Source organism: Marmota flaviventris, chromosome 9, assembly GCF_047511675.1.
Source record: "Marmota flaviventris isolate mMarFla1 chromosome 9, mMarFla1.hap1, whole genome shotgun sequence".
NCBI lineage: Eukaryota > Metazoa > Chordata > Mammalia > Rodentia > Sciuridae > Marmota > Marmota flaviventris.
In genome coordinates, this window is record NC_092506.1 from 8,210,742 (window position 1) to 8,229,466 (window position 18,725).

Consider the following 18,725-nt stretch of genomic DNA (forward strand, 5'->3'; position numbering starts at 1 on the left):
ATGCAGGAAACAGGCTCGTTTGGGTGACATCCAGGGACAAATACGGGGAATGGGTCAAGGCAGTAAGTAGAGCCACCTCGGGGTGGGGCGACGCGACTGGGCCCCAAAGACTGCCAGGCGCTTATCTCTAGTATGGTAATTGGGAACCAAGGCTCGGCTGCCACTGGAATTCCCGCGCGGCTCCCCAGAGAGGGGTCATTTGTTCCTATTTGGGTCAGTACTTTCGAGCAGCTACTGTGTGGCCGGCCTAAGGCCAGCTCTGCTTGGGGACCTGGCAGAGTGCTCAGGGCAGGGGCAGCGCAATCACTAGGGAACCAAGAAGCTTCGCATGGGGACCTGGCTCAGGGCTCAGGGCTCTGTTCCAAAAGATTTATTGGCGCCCCTGTAGTCCAGGCCATTGCTTTGTGCTGGGTACACAGATGAACTTCTCCACAGCCTGGCTCGCAGAGGCTTCCAGAACCAGAGAGGGGTCAGCCTCCTCTGGCAGGACAGTCAGGGAGGTCTGCCAGGAGGGGGTGGGCTGAAGTTGGAACTGTCATTGCAGAGAAGAGGATGAGGGGACCCAGGAAAGATGGGGTAGCAGTAGAGGCCAGGCTTCTGAGGGGCTCAGTAGCACACAGGGTAGTTTTGAGGACTCAGGACCCACATGGAGTGTTTGGGTAAGTAAAGGCCGGCCAGTGGGGGGGGGGGAAGCAGGCTGACCGCTGTGGGGTCAGGATGGGCATACAGGAGAACTGGCAGACTGGGGGACAGGACAAGGTCTGACAGCAGGAGGAGGGCCACTTAGGCAATGGTATCCACCCTGAGGAAGGGCCCAGGGCACAGGTCCCAGCCCTGGGGAGGCCCTACTTCGGCTGCCTGGTTTCTCTGGCCTCCCTACCCCATCTGTTTGCAGGAGGCTGCAGCAAAAACAAAGCAAAGAAAACACTCAATTGGCAGGAGATAAGCCCAGATAAGAGGCTGCCTTCCTCTGGAGGAGGGAGCAGCCAGCCCGGGAAGCGCCAGGAAGCTGGGAGAGGCCTTGAAGAGGTGCCAGCCTGGCCTTGCTTTGGAGCCCGCCCGGCCAGGCCCTCACGCCCTCACACCCTCGCTGTGGGGTCTTTGCTGCTCCTCCGTGGTCAGAGGCATGGAGCAGGTCTTCCAGGCTAGCCGAAGACAGTCTGCCACAGAGGGTCTGTGCCCTCCCTGCCTCCAGGTCAGGACATCTCCACTTAGTTGTGGCCTGGCACCACCTGGCTTCTGCTCAGGGCCTCAGTTTCTTCATCTGTAAAACAGGCAAAACATCTTCCTCACAGGGATGAGGGGGTCACATGCTGTCCCAGTCCCTACAATGTCTGGGACTGTCAGTTTCCCATCTCCAGGGGTCAGAGACAGGCCCCTGACTGGCTTACTTAGGAAAGCCCAGTTCCACCAGGCTATCCACCACCCCCCCCTCAACTGCCTGCGTGGGACCCCAGAGCCGCCCAGTAGAAGGTGGTGGGAGCTTGGATCATATCAGGCAACAGGAAGGGGGCAGGGAAGGCTTCCTGAAGGAGCCTGTACCTCTGAGAAGGGAGGACAGGGAGAGCCAGGACACAAGCCCAGGGGTCACAGGGCACAGAGGCAGGAAGGTCTGGGGGAAACCAGAGCCTCCTGTGGCATTGAGGAAGGTCACTGCAAAGCAGCCAAGTTCAAGCCCACCAGCTTTTGACGGGGGCCTGACCTCGACCCCAGGGACAACTATAGAAGAGGAAACCTGGGACCCAAGGGAAGTGCAGAGCTGGACTCCAGGCCCGGGGTCCAGGACCTGGAGTCCTCAACCACACCGCACACGGGCTCCCTGAAATCCACTTTTATTCATGTAAAAAAATCCCCAAAGCATAGAGATTGTGACCCCTGCTTCCCAGAGCTCCGTGTGGTCCCTGGGAAGTGAGGGAAGGACGCCCATCTGGGTGTGGGTGTCATGGGGGCAAGGCCCGGCCCAGCCCAGCCCCTTCCCTAGGACTGAGGTTAGGAAGGAGGGGCTGGGGGTTAACGGGGCCCCAGGAAGATGAAAGGAGTTAGTGTGGGGCACTTGCCCCAGGTTTAAAAAAATATAATTTCTAAAGATAAAAAGTTAAAAAAAAAAAAAAAGCATTAGTGTCTTCACCTCCTGCCCTCTGCCCAGCGCCCACCCTGGCCCTGTGGCCACCTCTTGCCCAGCCAGGTCAGAGCTGCGTGTTCTCCTCCTGGCTCTCCGAGTCAACACCAGACAGGTGCCCACTGCTCCCAGGTGCATGGCCATTGCTGGCACAGGCCACCAGGGGCCCGTCCCTTAGCCCCTCTGGTGTCTCTCCCAGCAGGCTCCGTCGGATCTCCTGAGGCAGCCTCGCCCGCTGCTCCTGACACTCCTGGGTCAGCTGGGCCAGCAGCTACAGGAAGATGGGTGTCACAGGGAGGCCAGGCCACCAAGCATCTGCCCACCAGCTTCCTTTAGGGCCTTACTTGGGGCTCTTCTTCTGCCAGTTGCTGTAGCACCTGCTGCTGCCCAGCCACTAGGCGGTCATGTCGCTGCTTCTGGGCCTCCTCCAGCTGTGAGGGTGGGCAAGGCCTCAGCTGAGGGACCCTGAGGGAGGTCAGGGTCCTGGGGCTCAGGCTGGGCATGACCTACAGGGAGCTCCAAAGCCACTGGGCACTGGTGCAGACAGTTGTCCCTGGATATGAAGCAGGCACCAGGGGGCTGTTGGGACCCTGGAGGAAGGTCCTATCAGCTTTTGGAGGGCAGCGTGCCACCAGGCCAGACACCAAGGAGATGGGCTTCTTTTTTCTTTTTTTACCAGGGATCGAACCTGGAGACACTTAACCACTGAGCCACATCCCCAGACCTTTTTATTTTTTCATCTCACTCAGTTGCTTGGAACCTCTCTAAGTTGCTGAGACTGGCTTTGAACTCCTGATCCTCCTGCCTCAGTCTCCTGAGGCCTGGGATAACATGCACTCCAGCACCACCGTGCCCCGCTAGGAGAGGGATTTCTGATGAATGAAGGATTAGGGCGAGGCTAGAGTGGCACTCACCCGACGGATGGAGTTGACGGACTCGGTGATGTGCCGACGGTTAATCTCCGTCAGTTCCCTGCGAGGAGGGAGGCGGGATGGACTCAGGGCCTGGGCACTGTGCTGCCTGCCCGGGCCCCCGACTCCTGGCCCCAGCACTCTTACACTTCTTTCTTATGTTTCTCTCTTGTCTTGGCCTCAGAGATGCTGTTGTGGCGCTTCCTGTCCAGGATCTTCTGCAGCTCCTTCTTCTCCCTGGAGAAGCCGGTAGCGGAAGGGGAAGGTCGGTGGCAGGGTCCTGGTCCGGTCCTCATCTGGGCCAGGAGTCCCTGCCACACCCACACGAGGTCTCCGCCTTACCTCTCGTTCATCTCCTTCAGCCTTTTGAACTGAGTTGTGTGCACATCCAGGAGGATCTCCCTGAGCCGCTGCTGAGCCTGGGGACACAGCAGCCAATGGGTGCCACAGGCCAACGCCAGGTTAATCCAAGAGGCAGGCTCTCCCTGGCCACCACATGCCCCCTCACCTGTCTCAGGTGCTCTAGCCTCCGCTCAGCCTCTATGTCCGCCTGGGCCTCCCTCAGCTCCAGCAAGCTTTGCACCTGTCTGTTCTGGAACTCTCGATACCTCTTGGCCTCCTCCTCCTCCTTCACGTCCTCCACATCGGCGGCCCCACCCCTGTAGGGAGAACCTTCTGGGTGATGCTGAGTCCACCACACGGGAGGGCAGTGGGGACAGCGCATGTGGTAGCAGCAACAGCAGACACCACCCAGGAGGAGAAGCCTGTGTGGCCAATACTCCTTAGGGGGACGTCAACAGAAATGTCAGCCCCAGGAGAAGGAATCGGGGGCTGGTGTGGGAAGCTTCGGGTCCCGTCATACACCAAATACTCCTGTGGGGTCGGGGCCCCTCGCTCGGCACGCCCACCCACCATGGAAACCATGTGCACACAGGGCCCGACACTCCTGCCAGGGGGCACGGCTCGGGTGGCAGAGTCTGTGGGAGACTCATGGGACCAGTGGGTGCTGGCACCTGCTTTCAGCCCGGGCCTGGGCCAGAGCATCGAGCAGGCGGCGGGTGAGGGCCACGGCCTTGCGCTGATGCTTCTTGTGCAGCTCCCGCAGGTCCCTCTCCTGCCGGCTCCGGAGCTTCACCAGAGCCTTGTGGCCTCGGAGCTCCTCCAGCGGAGTGGGGGCCACCTCTGGGAACCAGAGTGCAAGTGGGCAGGGTGGTGGAGGGGCCGGGCTGGGCAGGTGCCCTCCAGGTGGCCCCGCACCCAAGGCGCTCCTCCCTACCTGAGAGGATGCTGGCAATGAGATCGTCCCGCTGCCCTGGAGAGGACAGGCCTCTGTGAGAGGCTGCAGGAAGGGTGGCGGGGCCTCGCCCTCAGCCCACCCCTGGCCCGGGTTGCCCCTTACCTGGGCTGCTGAGGGAGGTGCTGGTGGGGGAGGTGGCAGGGCCCGGGGTCCAGCGAGGGGGAGTCTCCAGTGGGCTGGGTGTGGGGTTTGGGGATGGCTGGGCCCCTGGCTGCTGAGACTGGGTCTCCTGGCATGTCTCTGGGCCAGCCTGAGCCTGGGGGTGGAGGAAGAGGACACTGTTTCCAGAACGGCTGTTCTCTCCAAGCCCTTCCATGCTCAGTCTCCAGGCCCCCCACCCTGCCAGCTCCCCAGCCCATCTGGCTGCTCAACTTCTGGTCTGTTTGCCGATGAGAATAAAGTGGATCAAGCAAACCCCTCCAAGCCCCTGTCCACCTAGGGCATGAGACTGGGAGGCGCCCAGCCCCTTGCCTGTGCTCAGGAACTCCCAGATGGTTCAAGAATCCTTGCTCTCTGGATCCCTCCACCCTGGCCCAGTCCCTCGCCCTCACTGCTCAGCTCCTGATTAAATCAACGAAGGAAATGACCGCAGAGCGGGCACCAGTCTCTCCTGCTAACAGCTCTGCCAAGGCCTAATTGCAGTCAATCTCTTCCCACCGCCGAAGGTCCCTAGGGAATGGCTCCGGGCATGCGGCTAAACCTCTGCACCCGACCCCTCCTCAGAGAAGCCACCGCCTCCTCCATGCTCACAGGCCCCATGTTCTTAAGGGCTCTGTGGCCTCAAAACTTCCCTGGTGAATTAGCCAGGAACCCTTTTTTTTTTTGGACAGGTGTGATTTACCATTAAGCTATGTCCCCAGCCTTTTTTTGGGGGGGGGACTGGGTCTCATTAGATTGCTGAGGCTGGCCTCAAACTTGTGATCCTCCTGCCTTAGCCTCCTGGGTCACTGGGAATGGGAGAAATTCTAGTCCAATCTGATTCAAAGGCCTCTCGGATGCTTCTACCTCCTAAGATCCCACCACTGGGCATGGGGTGCTACTTCGTGGCCGAGCACTTGCCCTGGGTTCCATCCCCAGCACCAGAAAAAAACACAGTGGAGAGCTGGGGGCTGCAGGGACCGCTCCAGCAGGGCCATGCCCAGAGGTCAGCCATAGCCAGCCCACCTGCACCCACACCCACACCCACAGCAACTGTGTGCATTGGTCCCAGGGTCAAGGGGAGCCTGAGCCCTGCCCACCTCCCAGCCTGCTCCCACCGCCAGCAGGCTCACCTCGCTCTCCCCAATGAGAGCGGCCAGCTGCTTGGCCCGCTGGTCCATCAGGCTGACATGCTTAATGGGGTTGATCAGAGCCTCTGCATAGTCTGGGGAGGCAGAAGGCGAGGCTCTCAGATGGTCACACCCTCCCCACCAGCTCTGGTCACAGCAGGGTAGGAACCTGCCCTCGGGGCTGTCGTCCCCACTCCACGCTGCCCCTCTGCCCCCAGCTCACCCTGGTGATCATCAGGGATGTAGTCAGAGGCCTCCGTGTAGATGAGCAGGGCTGGCAGGCACAGTGGCTGGTTGGCCTCGTTCCGCAGGCAGACGTAGTGGTACCCTGGGGGACAGAAGGGCGAGTCAGCGGGGCCTGGGCAGGTCCCCCACATACTGCCCCCGTCCTGCCCAAACCCGCCAAGGCTCACCTGAGCGGATGGCAGAGACAGGCAGAATCCGGTGCCCCACGAATCTGCCACCCTCCTCAAAGGCGGCAATGCGAAGGGACGCCAGCGTGGGCAGCACCACCTGAGGGACAGACTTGGCTGAGCCACGGGGCAGAGCCCGAGCCACAGGGCAACCACACCAGTCACTAAGGCCTGACGCCCAGAGCAGGTCCCAATACAAGCTGACCAACCTGACCGCACATCTCCATGGCCTGGCCCAATGGATGACTGGGCCCTCAGGGCCCTGAACCAAGAGTACAGGCAGACAGACCCCCTCAGGCCACCGCAGGACAGGCCAGGTCATCAACCGCCCAGAACTACAGTGAGCTCCAGTCCGGCATGGAGTCTGCCTGTCTCTGCCTTCCCCAGATCCTGTGAGAACGTGGAGATCGGGGGACTGAGCAGGGGTGGGTCCTGAGCAAGAGCTTCCCGCCTTGGGCAGGCTGTGGGACCTCCTGCTGGTCCTTGCTCTCTGTCTCACCTTTCTGTTTCTTTCTGTCACCAAGAGGTAGGCAGAAGGCCCAAGCCTGATTCTGGACGTGCAGGGCCTGGGAGGTCTCAGGACCCCTCCCCCATGTTCCAACCCTCACTGGCCACCTGTGAGCCTGGTCCTGCTCCAGTGACGGAAATAACCCTAACCCTACCCTACCTACCCTAATCCCCCCTGAGAGCCAGGGTGGGTCAGGCTTGCTCACCTTGGGGAAGTCAAAGGGCTCCTCATCCCACACGGGGTTGAACGAGTTCCCCTGAGATGTCCTTGTGCGGTACTTGCGCCGTGTGTCAACGGGAAGACCAAACATATCCACCTCCACGTAGATGCCCACCTTCCTGTCAGAGAGGAACTGCCCCGAGATCACCTGGGATGGGCGGGCCAAGAGGGTGAGGCGGTGGCTGAGCATCCTGCCCCTCAACACCCACGGCCCAAGCCCTCTGCTGCCCCACCTTGACCCGCAAGGCATTGGCCACAATGCCATCCACGATGACCTCAGTGAAGGGGTCAAAGGACTTGTCCGGCCGCCGCATGAACTCAGGCTTGAGCAGGTACCCGCTGCGCCCATTGTACTCAAATACACCTGCATTGAGCTGCATTGGCACATCTGGGTGACAGGGACAGGGGTCAGTCAGCAGGCTGAATGAGGTCAGGAGTCAGGCAGGACAATGGTCATTGGGGGTAAGTGAAGTCCAAGGGCCAGGGCCAGGGCCAGGACCAGGGGTGGGATCAAATGGTATCACAGGGTCCAAATTCAGACAGAGTAAGCAGTCCTTTCAGGCAAGATGTGCCTGGCCCTGGGGCACCATGGTATAGGGTCAAGGCAGGGCAGGGCTCACCCAGGGTCTGAAAGTTGAGAGCGACGAGCTGGCAGCCCACGTTCCAGAAGAGCTGGGGCATGTAGTTGGAGGAGTCCACGCGGGTGCCCTTGGGGTAGATGCGGCTGAGCTGCTGCTTGTTGTATCTGAGGTTGGCGGTCAGGGACGCAGCAGGTACTGGTGCCCAACCCCTGTCGGCCTCCCCCTCCTGCCCTGAGCCTGCACTCCTGCAAGTCCCCCACCCAACCCTGGCGGAGGTGGGCTCATGCTACCCTTCTGGCCTCCGCTGCTCAGCCTAGCCAGGCCCCCCAGATGGTCCAGACCCACCCAGCCCAGGTGCTGCTGGGCCAGGACCCTGGGTGGGGCTTAGGCAGAGTAGCTGCAAGCATCACCCTGTCCCACCACGAGGCCCCGGAGGATACTCCACGAACTCCATGGGGCTCTTGGTCAGCTGCTCCATGGCCTTGGTCTCCACAAAGGAGGACATCTCGAAGCACTTGTTCCTTTCTGGGGGTTGGCAGAGGGAGGGTGTCAGGCCTGGCAGGGCCTGGTGGGAACAGCTCCTACCCACCACCAGCCCCACTCACTTCGAGCAGCCTCAAAGGACTTGAACTTGACAGGCTCGATGTAGTTGACCAGCGTCGACATCTCCTCAGTGGCATTGACCTCACTGCTGGCCGTTCCCTGCAAACCCCAAGCCCCAATCAACAGTGCAAGTCCCTCGCTTGCCTCCCAAGGAGGCGCTGACCCCGCCCCCACTGCTGCCTCGCAAGTAGCTTTCCCAAGGGCCATAATGCCCCCACCCCGGCCACGTCTTCTGACAGTCCAGGGCCTCTTCCAGGCCTGGGCACCATGCCTGGGATCCCTCTCCTCCACAACAGTCCCCCATTCCTCCTCTTCTCCTCACCCCCAGAAGCTGGAACCCCTCAGTTGAGCATGTGAACCACCAATCTCCATTCCTAGGCACTTTCCAACACTACCTCGCAAACAGACAGCTCTGCCCGCACCACCCCCACTCTGGGCCCCTCTCCAATATGATCTCCCAAACAGCCAGACTGACTCTCTCACCTCCACTGCTCATGCTCCTCATGACACTTTCTCACCCTGAACTGGCCCCTCCTGAACTGAAGCCCAGCGCAGGGCTTTGCATGAACTGTTCCCACCTCCTGAGGTCTGCCCCCCCAATCTCCCGCCCCAGGTCAGACTCCCCTTCCCCACAATCCCACACCGACCGCATCTCACCCCTTCCTGGGGGATACTGGGAATGGGGATATGCTGCTCATTTTTGAGGGACATTTAGAATGGAACTCAGGGGCATTCTAACAGAGTTATACTCCCAGTTCTTTTTATTTTCTATTTTGAGACAGGGCCTTGCTAAATTGCCCAGACTGCCTCAAATTTGTGATCCTCCTGCCTCAGCCTCCGAAGCTGCTGGGATTGCAGGCATGCACCACCATGCCTGGCTTATGAGAATAACTGTGCATGCACTGTTACTGTGCCTGAATGAAGAGCACACGTGTGCACACACACTCACTAGGGTGTTCACACAGTCAGGAGTACCCTGCACCCACCAACACGCTGGCACATGGTGGGCACTTGGCAAATCTGAGAAGGGAATATGTATAACCTCCGCTCCCGTCCGCCTGTGGGCCTGACCTCATCTGTGGTGGGTTTTTTGAGGTCTGTAGATTCCTCCTCTTCTTCATCTTCCTCCTCATCCTCACGGTCAGCAGACCCCAGGACATCAGGGCCCCGGTTCGGGACCTCCTCACCCAGAGACTTCTGGGGCTCCAGGCTGGGCTTTTCCAGCCCCGTCTCCTCCCCGTTACTCAGGCCTGGGCAGCTGTCCGAGCTGGGGGACCCTGCAGAAGGCAAGGCCACAAGGGTCCAGAGGTCAAAGGGCAGAATCACACACTGATGCTCAGGAAACTCGAGGGCTGTGACCAGTGTGTGGCACTCTTAGGACAGTGTGACCTGGGGAAAGGGCAGGGGCAGGCTTCCATGGTATTAGAGCCAGAGGGGTCAGAGGTCAAGGTGAAGTCTGGAGTGTACAGAGCAGGAGGTGGACAGGATGGGTGGGGGGTGGGAAGCCAGAGTCTGGGCACAACAGCCTTACAGCAGGGGAAAAGGTGACAAGGTGAGTGGCGGGTCAGGGTCAGGCAGAGCCAGACCCAGGGTGGGGCTCAGATGAAGAGGGACCCCAGTGACGACAGGCTAAAGGTTAACTGAATTTACACCCAAGTGGGTGGGCAGAGTTGGGTGGTCATAGGACAGGGGCCAGGGGCCTGAGGGTCAGAGGTCAGAACTAAGAGCCCTAGCCTGGCTCTGTGGGGGCCAAGGCTGAGGGGCCAGGAGTTGGCCACAGACAGATGTGCTGGGGTCAGTGAGGGTCCCAAGCCAGTGGACCTCGGTGCAGGCTGGTCACCAGGAGGTTGGACGGGGCCAGGCTCAGTGGCATGTGAGGAAGGGCTCGGGGGTCTGGGTACCATGAGGGTTCAGAAGGAGGAGGTTAGGGTCAGGCAGGGTCAAGGCTGAGCCAGCGTACCGAGCTGGGGGGACGAGGGCTCAGTGGTGGCAGAGCTCTCGCTCAGGGCGGAGTTGCTCTGCTCTAGGGGCCGCTTGCGCGCGGCGCAGTCAGGGACGCTGGTGCTGGGCCGGTGCCTCTTCTTGTTCTTCACCAGGATGCGGCCCATCAGGTCCTGGGGGCTGGGCAGGGGCACGCCCGGCGCCAGCTGGAGGGGGTGGATAGGTCAGGGTCTGCTGAGGCACCCTCCCCACCCCGCACCCCGCCTCAGCTCCAGCCGCCATACCGGGTACTTGTCCAGAGGGTCAATGAGCAGCGCGTCCCCAAAGATGGAGCGGCAGTACTCGGCCATCTTGGCCTGCTGCTTGGCCCTGTGGGCAAGGTCAGAGGTCAGAGGTGCCTTGGGGAGCTTCAGCAAGGCAGGACAGAGGCCAACAGAGAACATACAAGTCCTCAGGTCAGAGGTCACCAGAGCACAGTGGGAGGGCCGTCTCTGGGTCCACCAGGGGTCCCCATCAGAGGTCTCCATGTTAGAGATTCCCGGGGGTCCTGGGTCAGGGGCCCACTCACGAGTCCACGTGGTTCTCAAAGGACAGGATGACGGGGTAGGGGGAGGTCTTGAAGGCGGTTTCAGCGATGGCCTCTAGCACATCCCGCAGCGGCACCTCGGTGGTCATGGTGAAACCGTGGGTGATGAAGGGCTCCTCCTCGGGAGGCCGCCCCTTCCACACGTCCAGCTCCACACAGCGGCAGCCCCACAGCAGCGCCTGGCGGTACATCTCCACCGACGAGGTTCCGGCCAGCTGTCCCGCTGGGGGTGAGGCCGTGTCACTCAGCTGCCTGCCAGTCTGGCTCCTCATCACCCCACTCCACACTGAGCCAGCTGTGCCAGGGACACAGAGGCTCCCGGAGCAGCATGGTCCAGCCCTGGGACACTCTGCAGAGCCCCTGCTCATTTCACTGTGGAGCCAACAGCACCTCCTGCACCCCTGCCCCTGGCGCCCACCCAAGTGGCAGAGCAGGCATCCACCAGTGCTTGGGGGCCAGGTTGGTCCCCATTCAAGGGCTCACCCCCTCTGAGATGAACCCCCACCCCTCACACGCCCCACCAGCCTGAACCACAGGGGTCCTTCCCAAACCACCCTGGCTCCCCAGAGCCTCCTCCCCGCGGCCCCACCTCCTGCCTAGGGGACCGCAGGCCCCTCCCTGCCTCCAGCCCAGTCTCCACAGAGCACCTGGCCTCAGCCTTCTGACAGCACACCACTCAGATCCCCTCCCGCCGCCGCCTGCCTCCAAAACCCTCCCCAGCCCCTCACCCTGCACCTGCCCCAGCCCACACCCTCCCCTCCCTGGCCTCCTTTCTGGCTTCTTCTTTCTCTGGCAGTGCTGGGGACAGAAGCCAGGGCCCCCTCGCCTGCAAGCGCCCTGACACCAAGCTCCACCAGCCCCCTCCTCTTCTTAACCACCTCGTGGTCTCCAGCCCCAGGCCTCCGCAGAGGCTGTTCCTCACAGCTGGGCGGCCTCAGCCCCTCCCCGGGAAGCTTCCTGTCCTCAAGTGGGGCAGAGGACTGTCTGTTCTCTTCCTTCCACACCCGGGCAAATGAGTTGAAAGAACTGCACTTCAAGGAGGGAGGAGGTGCAGGGCGGAGGGTGGAGGGCGGGGGGCAGGGAGCCCCACTCCCTGCGCCCTGCTCCTGGCTCCCTGCTCCCAGCTCCCTGCTTGGGCTCCCACTCCCCACTGCTTGCAGCTGGCTGCCTGCTCCCTGCTCCGGCCGCTCACCTGTGAGGTATCTCACCTGTGAGGTACGTGTTGTGTGAGGAGTTGATGAAGTAGGAGCTCAGTGGTTGGGTCATGTCCGCGCTTAGGTCCAGGGCTTCTAGTGGCAAGATGCCATTCTCCTCCCCTCCCAGGTAGCGGCTGAAGCCTTCCATGGACATCTGGTCTGGGGGTGGGGGCGGGGGCAGGTCAGCAGGGCCCTCGCCCTCCACCACCACCGTCCCCTGCCTCTCGCCACTCACCAGAGGCCACTCACCACGCTCCAGGAACTGCTGGTTAGGCTCATACTTCTCGATGAGCAGCCGGGCCTGGGAGGGACGCAGGGGAGGGTACAGTACTTCATTGAGTCTCGGGTCCCTCTGCTTCTGGTTGATGAAGTCCATGAGCTGCTCCAGCGTCAGGTATGGCTTGCCCTTGGCACCTCTGGAGAGGGCGGGCAGAAGCCGGATTGGGCTGGAGTTGCAACGACACCCCCACACCAGGCCCTCACCCTGGGAGAGGGAGTTGGAAGGCCTGCGCCTGGCTCAAGTACCCACAGACTGGATCACTGGGCAAGTGGCCGACCCCTTTGGACCCCATCCACGCTCCCGACCGCTCAGTGCCATCCAGGCAGAGGACGAGCTAGCACTGGCATTTTTAAGGCACTGGGAGCTGCTCTGTATCCAGCTCACTACCCTGTACTTCCAGAGCCTGGAGCTAATCTCAGCCCACTTGCTGTGTGGGCTGACAGGGCCCACAACACACCTGGGCCATTTGGTTCTCATCTGCAGAGTGGATGAGATGAAACCAACCCTGGCAAAGGGTTGTCACTCAGCCACCCGTGTAACAGCTATGGACACTGAGATTCCGAGCACTGTGAGGCGCTCGCAGGTTGCCCCCCTCACCCTGGACGCTGAGGCCTAGTCCACCAGCACCCCCCTCTCCTCACTGGGCTAGAGGCACACTATGCAGAGGCCAGACATGGGAGCTCAGGGGTGGGGAGAAGGGTCCAGCCCCGCTCACATCTCCAGCAGGATCTTGTCAATGTCCGGCCGCAGACACAACTTATTCAGAAATCGCTCGAAGATTTCCAAGGAAAACTCATCCGGCCGGATGGACTCACTCTGGGGGCAAGCAGTGTGAGGTGAGAGCCCAGGGACAGCTAGCTCCAAAGCAGTGGGGACCCAAGCAACACCCCGCCCGCTCCTGCCCCCACTCCACATACCCGGTTGAAATTGAGGCCACAGGACTCCAGTGCCGTCTCCACCCGCTTCTTGTCTGCAGAGAACATCTTCAGGATGCTGATGCAGATGGGAGGGTTCAGGGTCAGTGGGGGGCAAAGGTCACCAAGGTCAGGACAGGAGAGATGCTGAGGGGTAAGGGGTGCTCACTTCTTGACAGGGATCCGCCCATCCTGGTTCACCTGCAGCTTCAGCTTCGTGTATCTGGGGAAGTAGGGGCAGGGGTCACACCCTGTGAAAGGCCATCGGAATCCCCGATGTCCCCCGGGGCAGCCGGAGCTCACGCTTTCCGCAGGAAGGTGTTCCGGGAGGCGTTTTGAGCCAGGATATTCATAGCCAGCTTGAACAGCTCCTCCGACCAGACCTGGGGGGTTGGCATTCAGTGGGAGTGGGAGGAGGTGAGCAGCAGGGACAGAGAGGCGGGCCCAGCCCCAGTCCACGCCCAGAGCGGGATCTGATGCACAGATCAGAAAACAGTGCAGAATGCAGCAGCGACCCTAAGTGACAAGCAACTCAGCGAATGAGCAGGGTCTCCCGGGGGCTTCCTGGGCCCCAGCCCACCTTGACTGTGTCATCCTGTACGGCCATGAAGTTCAAGAATGTGGTGTTTACTGGGTCTGGGCCGGCCACCACCGTCATCAGCTTCTCCTCCAGCCGAGCATCAGGACCCCCAAAGCCCAACACTTCCCGGATCTTGGGGTCCTGAGTAATGAGAGCTGAGGGTGAGAAGGGCAATCCCATTCCCCTAGGCCTCCTGCCCTCGGTCCTGGGCCCTGGTACTCACCTTGGGTAGGCGGGCATAACGGCCTGTCCGCGTGTCCCTGATGGAACTGATATCCAGTGTGTCCACCTCCTGGGGAAACCAGATGCCAGGGTGGGTCTGAGAAGCTGCAGGACAAGAGAGCAGGGGCCCCCAAGCTCCCCACCCAGGCTGGGGAGTGGCCACCAGCAGCAGCCCCAGTCTCAGCCCCGACCCCTAGCACTTCCTGTGTGGATGGCTGTTTGCGAGGGGTCAGCCAGCAGCTGGTCCCAGCCCCCAGGCAGATCTGCAGGTCATGCAGGGCTGGGGTCTCCACAGAGACCTAGGCCTGCATGAGCCGGAACAGCATCTGCCCTCACCATGTTGGGTCCTGTCCAGTATAAGAAGAAGCCATTGGGGTCCACCCGCAGGGTCACCAGGTTACGACTGGAGGCTTCCTAGGCACAGCACAGAACAACAGGGGTCAGGGAGTAAGGTCTGAGTGGGCTGTCCACCCGGCTTTCTGCTAGTGAGCTAAGATCAGGAAACCTTGAAGCCCTCAGGTCCGCCGCTGCTAAAGCCCCTAAAACAAAGCCAAGGTCCTCAGTGTGACAGACAGTGTTTTGGCTCCCGTGCCCCTCCCAGCCTCGCTTCCCTTCCCTAAGACCCAGTCACATGGGCCACTAGCTGCCCTTTCCTCCTCGCCCAGCTCCTGCCTCATCGTTCCTTCTTTCTACCCACGGGATCCCACCCACTTGCTGGGAGGCCTCTGCGACCCCGCCCTGGGACTGGCTTCCCCAGAAGGCCACAGCTCCAGGACAGGGGGCCTTGTCCCCCAGTTGAATCTACTATGAAATGTTGATGGGAGGAGAGCTGGGGACTCAGCAGTCTGACCCTGTGGCTCCCCTGCATCCCTTGGGGACCCACGATGCCTGGCCTGCCACCCCTCACTGTGTCTCAAAGTCCAGCATGTGCCACCGTGTACCTTACAGGAAATCCTCACAGCCTTCAGATTTGTCCCCTTCTTACAAAAACACGAGTCCCCCCCTGCAGGACAAGCCAGGGGACGTGGAAGAGCGAGTGCATCAGTCCCATTTTCTGAGGAGGACCCAGTCCCTGGCACACTACCAGCGCCACCTCATGTGACTCAGGACCAGCAGCCAGAGGGGTGTCATCAAGGGCTTAGAATCAGCCAGGGTGGAGGGGCCAGGTGGCCATAGGAAAAACTCCTCTGCAGCTAGAGGATTCCCACCCCCTCTGAACTGCAGTCTGATGGACAATCCCCTCAGAGAAGACATGGTGGCCCACATTCTGGCTGCTCCACTGGGTGCACACAATGACTCCAAGCCCACTCAGCCCCTGACCACCCTGTGAGGACATACTGTTGTCATCCCCATTTTACACATGAGGAAATTGAGGCACAGGGAGGCTAAGGCTTTGCTCAAGGTCACAAAGAGGAGCCAGGATTTGCCGGCAGTGAAGTTCCAGGGCCCATTGACCTGGGAAGCTGGATTCCAAGTCCCCTGCTCCCAGCTCCTAACCATAGCCACAACCCACAGTGGGGCCTGGCTAGTCCTCTAATGTCCAGACCTCTGTTTCCCCTTCTGTATAACGGGAATTGCACCAGCCCCACCCATTGCAGGCTTTGATGAAAAAGGACAGCAGCTGATCTGGGGACACAGGGACAGAGGCCCCCAAATCTTTGGGATGCGTGGTCCTTTCATCCCAGTGTGGTAACACCCAGGTCAACCTCTCTTGGGAATTCCCAACACTGCCCTGGGGCTGTGGACTCCCAGTAGTGTGAGGAGAGGGGAGTACTGCTCCAAGGGCCTCTCTGGGACCCTCCCCAGGAGTCTGGCGTTTAGACATGCCCCAGGTCCCCTACTCTCCAGCTCCAAGCCCTGTCAGCAACCCCACCGCACCCCCAGGGCCCTCTCCCTGTTCCCACTTCCTTATTTGGGTTTATCACACTGGAAGGAAAAGAAGAAACTTTTCCCTTCAGGCTGGCCTAGGGGGAGGGGGGTCTCCCAGGCCAAGGGGGAGACCAGGCACCCCGACACCAGCACACCTGCCGCTCAGGCCACGCCCCCAATCCTCCCCTTGCCCCAGCTCCCACGCCTTCCCGCCCCACCCAGCCGGAAAGGAGCCCAGCGTCTTCCAGGCCTGTGGCCTCACTGGGAAGAACAGCGAGGAAGCTCTCTTGGCCGCCCCGTGGAGGCCTTGGGGAAGGAGGGGCCCAAGGGGCAGAGGAGGGGGCACTATGAAAACTGTAGGCGGGGAGCCGCAGGTGGGGGCCTGGACATCTGGAAAGCACCAGGGGCAGGAATACTGAAAGGGGGGCCGGAATTTATTGGGGTTCAAAGTCCCAAGACTAAGGAGTGGGGAGTAAAGTTCCCAGGGTGGAGGAACTTAGGGGGCAAATTCTCCACCAGGGGGTGACTTGATGCTCCCACCTGACCAGGGAGCTGGGCTGGGATCCAGAAGCAGGGCGAAGGGGTGCTAGCAGAGAGGGTGAAGAAGTGATGAATGAAGAGGCTTACTCAGGCCACCGCACCGGGAAGCGGGAAGTCCCAGGGGTACGCACCCAGGATAGGATGCCCTGAGCCGGCCCGGGAGTCCAGGGCCGTGCAGGGGTCTGGGGACCAGGCCAGGATAGGGGAACCAGAATTAGTCTGGCAGGAAGGGGTGGGAAGGGCGAATGAAAGCGGGGCGGGATTTATTGGGGTTCAAAGTCTCCGCGCCAAGGAGCGGAGACAATTTACCAGACCCAAGGGACAGGGTTGGGGGGACAAAGTCTTCAATATCGGGACGCCTGGGGACTCAAGTTTCCGGAGTCCGGACAGGCTGGGAGAGAAGGCGAAGTGGTCAGGCGAAGCTGACTGAGGGTCCCCGGCATCTGCCTGAGCCTGAGTGAAGGAGTCCCCGGATCTGGGCTGAGCAGGGGACCGCTGCACTTACCTCGTCCCATTTGATGAACTTACTCCCGCGCCGCAAGGTCTCCACCACGGTGGGCGGCTCCAGCTGTAGCGCGTGGACGCCGGGCCTGGCGCCCGCCATGGCCGAACCAGGGGCGGCTCGGAGACCCACGGAGCACCGACGGGGACCGACGGCGCAGCTGCTCCCTCCGCGCGCTCCCGCGCGGCCCGCTCCAGCCCCGCGGCGTCAGCGACCGCCTGCCCGCCAGTCTGTCCCGGACGGACCAGAGACTCGGCGCCCGGGCCCCGCCCCCGGCCCGCCCCGCCCCGGCGCGTCGCCCCCTCCCACCCGGTGCGTCGGGCCCGCCCGCCCCGCGTCGGCTCCCCCTGGCGGCGGGGGCGGCGACTGCAGCCAGAGGTGGATGGGGCTTACTGCACCAGTGCCGGGCTTTGTGGCTCAGTAAGACTCATTTTTCGGGTGCCATGCGGGGACTGGAGGACGATTGGGTCGTCGGAGCTGTTGGGGGTTCAGCCAGCGGGCCTGGGTGTAGAAGACGTCTACCAGGGTCAGCCTGCCTGGGGTTCCCAGAGGAGGGGGCAGGCGGCTGCACTTAGCTGAGTGCAGGAAAAGCCACTACACACACACACACACACACACACACACACACACACGTGCCCGTACGTCGCCTTATCCCCTTCTGCTGCAGGCGGTCCCTCTCCCTGGGAGCACTTAGCTAGCTAATGGGCCTCCCGCCGGCAGGCGCCCCTCCCCCGTCCCTAGCCCTGGGAGACCAGGCGCCTGACACCTCCTTCAAGGACCTAAGCATCCCGGCCTTCCAGAGCGAGCCCTGGAACAGTCCCTTCCTGTGCTGCCGACCCTATGATTGCAGTCTGCCTCTGTGGGCCTCTTTGCTGAAAACTGAAGGTTTGCCTAGAGGGCCAGAGCCTCCTGGGTGTCCCCAAGAAGGAGGTTGCAGAGGGGCTCTGCAGTGCCTGGCCCGCAGCAGGTGCCCTGAAATCTGTGTTCCAGTGATGGGAGGAGGGGTTATCGCGCATGGGCACTGGGATGGGTGGGGGCTGCAGCCCCTCCCGCAGGGCTTGGTTGGGGGGGCTCCTGCCTCAGGGCCCCTGTGGGAGCCCCCCCAATATAGAGGCGGCAGCAGCAGCAGCAGCAGGTTTAAAGTAGAACTCATCCAGAGGGGCCAGCCAAGTCACCTAGAAACCCAGAAAGCAATTGAGCTGGTTCTCCTGGAGGAGGGGTCAGCCAGGGAGGAGCTGCCCTGCAGGCCCCTTTGCCCCAGGCTCTCAGATCCTCCGGGGGGAGCTCTAACCAGCACTGGCCTTCTTCCAAATCCCCATCTTGTTGGCTGTCAACCTAGTGAATCTCCTTGTCTTTGGCTTTGGTTCTGTGGGGTGTGATTATTTTCACCACATGAGGCCCAGAGAGGGAAAGGGACTTGCCCAAGGTCACACAGCTTTGTAGGAGGATATCAGCCCTCTGATTTCCTGTCCCCACTCCCTGCCCTTGAGGAGACAAAGGGAGACAACCAGTGATCTTACTCTTCTCTCATCAGAGCTGCAAAGCATACTTCTCCCAGATCCAGTGCCCACCAGACCTCACTGGGAGAACAAAGCCAAGCAGGGTGGAGGCTGGCCTCTGCTCCACAGGCCTGAGTTCACATCCAGTGCTTTCTAGCAGCAGAACCCAGTTTCACTGTTCAGAAGCTAAGGGTTGTTGGAAGCTGAAGTAAGCAAAGGTGGGAGATGCCCCACCCCCTAAGGTAGTTTGGCAGGAGAAGAGGGAAGGCTGTAGGGATCTAGGGACCAGTGCAAGGAAAGGGCATGGGTCAGTTCCAGGACAGGGCTAGCAGGGATGGAGTCAGGGACCCAGCTGAGGCGTAGGCCTGAGGCAGGGATACTTCATAGAAGCAGCACACAGCAGCTCCTTGGAAAACAGAATGGGAGCCTGCTTGCAGGGCCTGGGCCTCTTCTCCACCCACCCCTGTCTCCTGAGACCAAGGCAGCCCCCCCATTAGAAGGCTCCTTCCTCCTCTGACACTTTCTTCCAGCACTGGTAATGGTAATGGGGTTTCTCGGCAAGCAGTAATGGTGGAAAGAAGGCAGTCCTTCCGGCCTCTACCCTCGATTAAGGGAGCGGGCTTGGCCCTCAGGACCCTCCCCAGGGCCTCTGCTTCGGAAAGGGACCATGGGCAGCC

The 18,725-nt window shown here is 61.2% G+C and overlaps 1 protein-coding gene across 2 annotated transcripts; it reads right to left on the reverse strand.

The window, feature by feature from the left end:
• Nucleotides 1-355: 355 nt before the first annotated feature.
• Nucleotides 356-16,784, reverse strand: Plcb3 (phospholipase C beta 3). Of its 2 annotated transcripts, XM_027944431.2 has the most exons (32): nucleotides 16,553-16,784; nucleotides 13,975-14,052; nucleotides 13,640-13,708; nucleotides 13,417-13,557; nucleotides 13,140-13,219; nucleotides 13,006-13,059; nucleotides 12,840-12,915; nucleotides 12,638-12,738; nucleotides 11,892-12,058; nucleotides 11,655-11,801; nucleotides 10,429-10,669; nucleotides 10,145-10,229; nucleotides 9,880-10,066; nucleotides 8,991-9,196; nucleotides 7,922-8,018; nucleotides 7,757-7,841; nucleotides 7,356-7,480; nucleotides 6,969-7,123; nucleotides 6,722-6,883; nucleotides 6,009-6,108; nucleotides 5,819-5,923; nucleotides 5,599-5,690; nucleotides 4,430-4,583; nucleotides 4,307-4,342; nucleotides 4,044-4,212; nucleotides 3,539-3,689; nucleotides 3,373-3,449; nucleotides 3,178-3,267; nucleotides 3,034-3,091; nucleotides 2,464-2,550; nucleotides 2,171-2,390; nucleotides 356-1,264 (listed from the first exon to the last, which is right to left on the reverse strand). In XM_027944431.2, the coding sequence occupies exons 1-31, from the start codon at nucleotides 16,649-16,651 to the stop codon at nucleotides 2,187-2,189; spliced, it is 3,678 nt and encodes a 1,225-aa protein (XP_027800232.2). In that variant the 5' UTR covers nucleotides 16,652-16,784; the 3' UTR covers nucleotides 356-1,264; nucleotides 2,171-2,186. The 2 variants fall into 2 exon arrangements, with proteins under 2 accessions (XP_027800232.2, XP_027800231.2); XM_027944430.2 differs by lacking the exon at nucleotides 356-1,264 and having other exon boundaries at nucleotides 1,817-2,390.
• Between the last annotated feature and the right edge of the window lie 1,941 nt (nucleotides 16,785-18,725).